General features: G+C 41.3%; 2 protein-coding genes across 3 annotated transcripts; one reads left to right on the plus strand and one right to left on the minus strand.

Annotated features, from left to right (window-relative positions):
• Positions 1-748: 748 nt before the first annotated feature.
• On the minus strand, positions 749-2,170 carry LOC129354300 (lysozyme C-like). The gene is given in 5 exon segments (XM_055023806.1): positions 749-908; positions 987-1,005; positions 1,008-1,064; positions 1,140-1,301; positions 1,880-2,170. Coding segments are annotated over 5 exon segments (438 nt in total). The 5' UTR covers positions 2,013-2,170; the 3' UTR covers positions 749-841.
• Positions 2,171-4,166: 1,996 nt separating this feature from the next.
• On the plus strand, positions 4,167-7,701 carry LOC129354299 (lysozyme C-like). Of its 2 annotated transcripts, XM_055023804.1 has the most exons (5): positions 4,167-4,268; positions 5,250-5,403; positions 6,065-6,223; positions 7,359-7,437; positions 7,522-7,701. In XM_055023804.1, exons 2-5 carry the CDS (start codon positions 5,274-5,276, stop codon positions 7,601-7,603), a joined length of 450 nt encoding a protein of 149 aa, XP_054879779.1. In that variant the 5' UTR covers positions 4,167-4,268; positions 5,250-5,273; the 3' UTR covers positions 7,604-7,701. The 2 variants fall into 2 exon arrangements, with proteins under 2 accessions (XP_054879779.1, XP_054879780.1); XM_055023805.1 differs by lacking the exon at positions 4,167-4,268 and having other exon boundaries at positions 5,140-5,403.
• Positions 7,702-9,034: the final 1,333 nt, after the last annotated feature.

Below are 9,034 nucleotides of genomic sequence, written 5' to 3' on the forward strand. Positions count from 1 at the left end.
AGTCAGTGAATGCAGCGGTCAGTGAATGCAGCGGTCAGTGAATGCATCAGTCAGTGAATGCAGCGGTCAGTGAATGCAGCGGTCAGTGAATGCATCAGTCAGTGAATGCATCAGTCAGTGAATGTCAGTGAATGCATCAGTCAGTGAATGCAGCGGTCAGTGAATGCAGCGGTCAGTGAATGCATCAGTCAGTGAATGCAGCGGTCAGTGAATGCATCAGTCAGTGAATGCAGCGGTCAGTGAATGCATCAGTCAGTGAATGCATCAGTCAGTGAATGTCAGTGAATGCATCAGTCAGTGAATGCAGCGGTCAGTGAATGCATCAGTCAGTGAATGCAGCGGTCAGTGAATGCAGCAGTCAGTGAATGCATCAGTCAGTGAATGCATCAGTCAGTGAATGTCAGTGAATGCATCAGTGAATGCAGCGGTCAGTGAATGCATCAGTCAGTGAATGCACCAGTGAATGCAGCGGTCAGTGAATGCAGCGGTCAGTGAATGCATCAGTCAGTGAATGCATCAGTCAGTGAATGCAGCGGTCAGTGAATGCAGCGGTCAGTGAATGCATCAGTCAGTGAATGCAGCGGTCAGTGAATGCATCAGTCAGTGAATGCACCAGTGAATGCAGCAGTCAGTGAATGCATCAGTCAGTGAATGCACCAGTGAATGCAGCGGTCAGTGAATGCATCAGTCAGTGAATGCACCAGTGAATGCAGCGGTCAGTGAATGCATCAGTCAGTGAATGCAGTGGTCAGTGGGGATGTACTTGTTTTATTGAAATGTTATTTTAGGATCCCTAAAATAATGTCAGAGGATGAAGGTTGTTCTGGTCTTCAGGTCCAGGTCAGAGTCTGCAGCCCCTCAGGTAGCTGCTCAGGTCTCGGTTCTGACAGTGTTTCGTCCAGGCCACCCTGAAGCCAAAACACTGTTACCAATGACGGTCCAATCAAAGTAAAGCAGTCTCACCATCACTGCATCACATGACCCACCATGCTGCGATCCCGTTGGGTCCCTGACGACGCGTTTGGCGCAGGTGATCGCCGCGGTCACATCGTCTGTCTGCAGTTCTGGAGGAAGATTCAAAACTGGAAGTTCTGCTTTTACTTTCTATCCCAGAGAAAACATGAGGATTCAACGCTTACGGCTGCAGCTGATGCCGCATCCGTTGGATGCTGAGACTCCGCCGCCATCTCTGCACCACCAGCGGCTGTTGATCTGGAAGATGCCGTAGTCGGTGGAGCCGTCTGTGTTGCGGTTGGTGGCTCTGGTGTTGAAGGATGACTCGTGTTGGGTCAGGCAAACCCCTACGGACAATCAGGAAACACCAGATTCAGCATCGGTTGGGTAAAGACTGAACACTGGATAACAAAATCATCCGTCTCCCTGGATGGGAACTGGAGTCTATCGCCAAAGATCGTTGAGCAAGGGACGATGACGAGACTGGAAACTCAACTAACAATGAGCTGAACACGACCTGGAGGAATCTACATGCGTCTAGATGCATCTAGACGTCTCCAGGAAACCAGAAAACCAAGAAATGCAAAGGAAGAACATGGAGACTCCATCCAGAGAGAGATTCTCACTTTAAGGTCCAGTTCTTGGTGACTCTCTGGTGCTGCAGGCGACTGAACTGACCAGACTGCAGCAGCTGCTGCTGCAGATCCAACTAAAGAGAGAACCAACCAACATCTACGTCGTTCTTAAACCTGAACTTGCAGCAAAAATGATCCATTTGCCAACCAATCAGAGTTGTTTTGATGATGACGTCTCTGAAAACCAGGAAATGTTTCATGAAAGGAGTGAAGATGAAGGAGAACAAGCAGCTTCATGACAGACACGTCTGACTCCCACTGATGCTAACAGTCGATGGTTCTGTACTTACAGTTGGCCAGGCTGATGCCGCGGTAACCATCCATGCCATTGGCCTTCAAGGTGCGCGCCCAATCACAGCGCTCAAAGACTTTAGCATCGGCCGCAGCCAGCAGCAGCAGCAGCAGCGTCTTCATCGTCTTCATCTCCTGGTTTCCTGTCGATGTGCTCACCTTGACCACCTGTGGCTGCTTTAACTGAGACCTAATCTGATTGAAAGTCGTCCAAATTCAACAATGAAAGGAGCAAAAAAACACGACGTTCTGATTTGATCCCAGTTTCTCTCTGGACTCCTGAATGTGACTGAATGTTTCTCAGTGTGGCAACAGATCGATGTGCAGCAAAGTCCAACAAACTGCAGCGTTATGCAAGAAGACAGAACCCAGAACAAATGTTTGGTAACTTTGGTGGAACATTGGTTCAGTGATTTGTGATGACTTTGTGATGAATTTGTGATGAATTTGTGATGAATTTGTGATGAATTTGTGACGACTTTGTGATGAATTTGTGATGAATTTGTGATGAATTTGTGATGAATTTGTGATGAATTTGTGACGATTCCTCCAGGTTTCGTCTCTGCAGGTGATTTCACTGAAACTCCAAACACAAATATTTCAACATGTGACGTTTTAAAATGTTAAGAAGACGATTCAGATTGTTACATAAACATGTTTATGTTCAGGTTAAGGTCATTTTTAGCATTTAGCTAACTTTGAAAATGTTAGCACACTTAGCTTCCTGTCTCATTTTAACAGATAAATGCTAAAGCGCTAATTTAACTGGCTGTTTTATAAACATTCACTGAAATACAGTTTAACATCATAAACCTGCTTCAGGTAATTCATGTTTTAGTTTACGCTCTTATTTTGAAGTGCATGTAGATTGTTCAGGCAGTAGTTCTGCTTCCTGTCCTCATGCTTTGCTTTTCTCCTAATAACTTTATTAAAACAGGAAACAGAATAAAACAAACAGAATATGAAATAATATCTATCTATCTATCTATCTATCTATCTATCTATCTATCTATCTATCTATCTATCTATCTATCTATCTATCTATCTATCTATCTATCTATCTATCTATCTATCTATCTATCTATCTATCTATCTATCTATCTATCTATCATCTAGGACTGAAGGAAACTTTTTTAAAGATTAAACTCTCATGTTGTCCAGATTTATCCATTAATTTGTCGTTAATGGGACATAAATCTTTCCTCAGACACACTAGTGGGAACTGGAACCTGCTGGGAACTGGACCTGCTGGGAACTGGACTTGCTGGGAACTGGACCTGCTGGGAGAAACTCTGCTGCTCTTATCAGTGGAGTTTCCTGCGGCTGAAAGCAGAGCGGCGGCTGCTTGTTGTTTTCTGACCTTTGACCTTCAGTGCTGAACGTTAAACTGTACCTGGACAGGAAGTGGGGAAGGGAATCAAACCTCTGACAGTTTCTGGATAAAATACATGTTGGTGTTTAGATCTTGATAGTTGTTTAACCAGTTAGTTAAACTGGTTCCCAGTGTTGACTGTGGGAGAAAAACCGAGTCAGAAAGGAAATAAATTCAGGCTGAAATGAAACATCATGAGTCACTGCTTGCTATGGAAACTCCCTGTTAAATCACTGGACTTGATTTTTAGGTTTCTGAGGGAGAAGTGGGACCCAACAGAACCGGGTCGTCTGGTACCACAAACACCTGAATGTGTTTCAACACTTTAGTTTCATCACCACTGACAGATTCAGCTTCACTGTCAGCTGATATTTTTACAAACATCGTTTATTCAGAGCCACCAATGGAAGGAAAATACAGTTTACAGAAACTCCTGCACCGGGTGGAACCAGACCGAGAACCGAGAACCAAGAATGAGAACCAAGAACCGGTTCAGTCCAATGAGCCGGGGCATTTTTATTGGAAGGTCTCACTGAAGAGCCTCACCTGTCCAGGTGTTTGTTGAGGGGCTTCCTGTCTCTTCCTGTCGGCGACGAGACTCCAATGATTAATGATTCTGCCCTGCGACAGACCGACGACGTGCAGGTGACCCCGCCTCTCGCCCGAAACGTTGGCTGGAGAGGCAGCAGCTCCTGACCCCACTGGGGTCAAGGGTCAGAGGTGGCTGGATGGTGACCAGTATCAGAGCAGAGTGAGGGGCTCCAGCTCCGGGTCATCTGTTCTGTTGGATGAAACCCAGAACTTTTCATTTTGAGTCGATGGAAATGATGAAACCAGCAGCTGTTTTTATTAATATCAGAGCTGCTGAGCTCTGCTGCAGAAACGTCTGTCAGCTGTTTCCGTTTCCCTCTGCAGCTTCCGGTGGGCGTGGCCTCGCCTGATGACATCATCATCCCCTTCCTCCGGACAGTTTTAGGTTTTAGAGGTTTACTGGTGGCTGCAGCTGGGATCCACAGGTAACGTATCTCACTCTAAAACACAAAACATTTTAATTATTTTTAAATAAACGTTTTGAAGGTAGAAACAAAACTAGTCTCTGCAGGAACCTTTTCACTGATCTTTGCTTTAAATAACTTTAGATACATAAAGTTTTGAAAGTGTTTTTGGTCTCAAAGTGTTTTGAACAAAATCCCAGTTTGCTGCCAGACTGGTTCCACTGGATCACCAAGTATGTCAGGCTGAAGTTATGAGCTACGGCAGCCTGTTAGGGCCACTGATCATACAAAAAGAAGTGAATTTCTATTTTAAAAAGTCCAAAAAAAAATAGGAAATTTCTGACAAAATTCACTAGAAAACAACATTTTGTAGATTAATCTCTGAAACTTTATACAAAATTGTGGAAATTTCTTAGTTTGAAAAGTCAAAAATGTTAAAAAAAAAAATTTCTCAGGTGAAAATTCTCAAACATTTTTTAGGAAAAATTACAGATATGTTTTAGTCTGAAAAGTTAAAAAATCTCAGAAATATTTAAATGAATCTAAAAAAATCTACAGCAGAATTTGGAAAAGTTCAGGAATTAAACTGGAACTTTTCAAACTTCATTTTAGTGATTTTTCTAATAAATCACCAAAAAAAGGAGAATCATGATGAGGAGGAGCTGCAGCTAATCTATTCTATTCTAATCTATTCTATTCTATTCTATTCTATTCTATTCTATTCTATTCTATTCTATTCTAATCTATTCTATTCTATTCTAATCTATTCTATTCTATTCTAATCTATTCTATTCTATTCTATTCTATTCTATTCTATTCTATTCTAATCTGTTGTGGTGGTTTCCTCTTACAGGAACCATCTGCTGTAAAACCAGAACCAGAACCAGAAGCTCTTCATGTTTTAGGGAACTTGTCTGATTCTCCGTTGCTTCTTGTTGGTCATATTGAAAGTTGCCTGCGGTTCAGTTGCAGCAACCACAGAGTTTCCTTCTGTTTCTGCAGGTCGAGTTGATTCTAGACGAGGCGATGAAGGTTCTGGTGGTTCTGGTGCTGGCGGCGGTTCTGGTGGACGGCAGAGTGTTTGAGCGGTGCCAGTGGGCCCGGACCATGAAGAGCTACGGGATGGACGGATACTGGGGCGTCAGCCTGGCCAACTGTAAGTCCACAGAGCAACAAACTCATGATTCTGGTTCCTTTTGTTCACATTTTGACAAACAGATCAGAAAACCGGATCATTTCTGACTTCATCCAGGTTTGATTACTAAATACTTTAAGATAAACTGATTAGACTGAAACCCTTTTAAACAATATCAAGGTCAACAATCTGTTTAGAGGAGAAAATCTGAAATAATTATTCAGTAAATGAAATTACTGCAGTTATTGCACAATTATATGTCTTATAAACATTTGGCTAAATATTTACTTTAAGGCTGAATACTCAGATCACCAACTATATATTTAGTTTATTTAGATCTGATCAAAAATATTTAGTTTGAATATTTAGCTTTAACCTAAATATTTAGCCCAATAAGTACTTAATTTTAAACTAACTATTTAGCTTGAAAACTAAATATTTAGCTCAGACATAAATATTTCCTTTGTATGATTGAAACTGTGGCATTTATGATTGTGACATTGACCCTTTTATGACTAAATAACCTGAATTATTGCTGCTAACTTTGCAAATGGCCGTTTCCCATGAAGAGTCTTTGTGGGACAGTTTGACACGCTGCGTCTCTTGCTGTCGGATGCTTCGGTCACTGCCTGCTGACGGCGCCCTCTGCTGGGGTTAAACATGAAACTGGTTTTGTCTTCAGGGATGTGTCTGACTTACTCGGAGTCGAGATACAACACTCTGGCAGAGAACCACAACCGGGACAAATCCACCGACTACGGCATCTTCCAGATCAACAGCCGCTGGTGGTGCAACGACACCCGGATCAGAACCGCCAACGGTTGTCACATCATGTGTGATCGTAGGTCAAGAACCTCCAGCTTTTAACTCAACACAACAATCAACATGAAGCAAAATATGGCTTCACAATTATCCATAATGAGCTACACCAGGCTAATGTGTAGCTTAGCCTATATGTAGCCTAGCCGCTAACTGAATAGTTAGCTAACCCTGAAGCGCTAATCATGAAACATTAGCTCTGCTAACATGCTATACCAACATGGTATTTAGCAGAAGCTAATGCTAAAGTGCTATATCACCACAGTATTTATGGGAAGCTAATGCCAAAGCGCTAACATCAATTGATATTCTGTCTGCTCTTGAAAAACGACAACCTTCAAACACCAATTTAATTTCAACATAATTTCTATGGTCCATAAAGTCCTTCGATTTTCTATTTATTTCTATTTTGTTTGCTGTCTGTGTTTTGTTCTGTTCCTGTTTCTGGTTTTAAATAAAGTTACTGGGGGAAAAAGAGAGACCGTGAGGACAGGAAACAACTACTGCGCAAACGGACTTCAAAATAAGAGCATGAATATAAACTACTGGAAGAAATCTTAAAGTCTTACAGATATCAAACTTTATTCACCTGAAAGTTTACAAGACAGCAAACTAAATTAGCTCTTGATAATAAGCTAAGTGCGCTAAATGTTAGCACAGTTAGCAAAAGCGCTAATACAAAATTAACTAGTGCTGAACGTTTGTTGAATGAGGACAGACCTTTTAAAGAGAGTTAATATTTATATACTTTCATTTATTTGTCATTTGATTGGAATCAGTTTTCACTTTTTTGTGAAATTTTCTTTGTCAAAAAAAAACATTTATTAAAAACTCATAATTTGTAAAAGCAAATTAATCCAGGTGTTTGATCACTTTTTAAAGATGAAGTAAAGAAGTTTGGTGTTAAAGGCAATAAAATCATTTTCCATCAATCTGAATACGAAATTGTTCAATCATATTTAATCCTTTTCTGTTTGTTCTGTTAGCTGAGATCCACTTTGACCAAAATAAACCAAAACAATTAATATCTGACTGAAATTTAAGATGAAATGTATCTGCTAACGTAAGTTTGGTTATTAAATTATTGCCCTGTGATTCTCTGGAAGGTTTTTCTTTGTGAACTGGGGAAAATGAAGCGTTTTGTTTTTCTGTACCAGAGCTGCTGAGTGACGATGTTTCCGTTGCCATCAACTGTGCGAAGCGCGTCGTCAGGGATCCGCAGGGCATCGCCGCCTGGTGAGGTCATGTGACCAGCCTCGGCTGATCTGCTGGTTTCCATCGCTCTGTATGCAGATGATGTTTTCCTCTGTGTGTCTGCAGGGTGGGCTGGCGGGCCAACTGTAAAAACCAAGACGTGAGTAAATATTTGGACGGATGCGGCTTGGATTCATCATTTCTTTAAACCAGGAAGAAGAAACTCGGATGAAAATCAAAACTTCATGGATTAAATCTCTATATTCACCAATTCAGTTCAAATTAAAATGTTGATTTTTAACCTGACATCTTGCTTGTTGGTTTTTATCGATGATCTGAGGCCCACATGTCTGTATTTCAGTTTTGCATTAAGAATTCATTTTGTTCCTGTTTAGCTTCAACTCAGAAGCTTTTATTTTCAGTTTTCTTCTAGTTCAGTTTTTGAATTTTCTTCCTCATAAACAGTTGAAAAACAGGAAATCTGGCTGGTTTGTTCCTCCTGTCGGTGTGATTTTTGTTACTTTCATCGTCAGAACTGTACAGTGGCTGAATTTATGGTTTTAACGTTATTGTCCTGTAACAACCTCAAAGCTGGTCAGGGATGCTAAATGTCTGCGAACCAGACGAGACTTTAAATTAGATCAATAATGATCATGTGTTTAAAAGTCAAAATGCTTTGGCTGCTTACATTCAAATGCTGTTAGTGAAAACCAAAAAATGTTATTTATGCATTTATACAGAAATCTTTGCCAAAAATGGAGATTGCTTCATAAATTATTCTCTAATTTTTGTAATTGTTACATAGAAATAAATGTTTGAACCCAAATACAGAAAGAAAGAGGAAGCAATTAAGTAGATTTTGTATTTAATTTAAAAAATGATGAAAAACTTACAAAAAGCACAGGGAGCAGAACAAAAACCATAAATCCAAGGAAGATTTATGGATCAATGTTAGGAAGCATTAGCAGCAGATGTTCAGAGTGACTGTGGAAGCAGGAGCTGCTGATTGGCTGACGGGTTGCAGGTGTGAGGGAGAGAAAGTGGCACAGTGGGCGAGAGAGAACACAGGACAGCAGAAAATAAAGAAACAAGCAGAAATAAACTAGAATCACTAAGAAACTCATTGAAGCTCCCTGACAGAAACCAGCAGGATTGCTATGCTAACCCTAGCATGTTAGCATGGAGCTAACAGGCTAATCTGGTCCAAACCGGCAGGAGTTTGGAGGAAATGCTGTTTTTTCAACAAGAGGAAGTGAAAGATGTAAAATCTCCAGATCTGTGAAACTGAGGACGTTTGGCAGCAGATGGACAGAAGAAGAACCAAACAGGAAGTGAAACCAGATCAGGAACCAACTCACATGAGTCCAACTCGAGGCTCGGGGGCCAAATGTGGCCCGCCACAGCTTCTGATGTGGCCCTTTTGGCTCCAGGTGCTAAATTACATCCAGCAGGTCCTGCAGTTCTCTGTGAGGAGGGAACCTCACAGGAAGGCACCGGTTCTGTTTGTACTGGTTCTGTTTGTACTGGTTCTGTTTGTGATGCTGGTTCTGTTTGTACTGGTTCTGTTTGTACTGGTTCTGTTTGTACTGGTTCTGTTTGTACTGGTTCTGTATGTGATGCTGGTTCTGTTTGTACTGGT

This window comes from Poeciliopsis prolifica, unplaced genomic scaffold, assembly GCF_027474105.1.
Source record: "Poeciliopsis prolifica strain line A6 unplaced genomic scaffold, Auburn_PproV2 SCAFFOLD107, whole genome shotgun sequence".
NCBI classification, from domain to species: Eukaryota; Metazoa; Chordata; class Actinopteri; order Cyprinodontiformes; family Poeciliidae; genus Poeciliopsis; species Poeciliopsis prolifica.

Excerpts from the sequence above, each read along its gene's own strand:
- LOC129354299 (XM_055023804.1), top strand. The coding sequence starts at position 5,274 with ATGAAGGTTCTGGTGGTTCTGGTGCTGGCGGCGGTTCTGGTGGACGGC. Across the intron at positions 5,404-6,064 it reads GGGCGTCAGCCTGGCCAACT|GGATGTGTCTGACTTACTCG; the intron begins GTAAGTCCACAG and ends TTTTGTCTTCAG. Across the intron at positions 7,438-7,521 it reads CCGCAGGGCATCGCCGCCTG|GGTGGGCTGGCGGGCCAACT; the intron begins GTGAGGTCATGT and ends GTGTGTCTGCAG.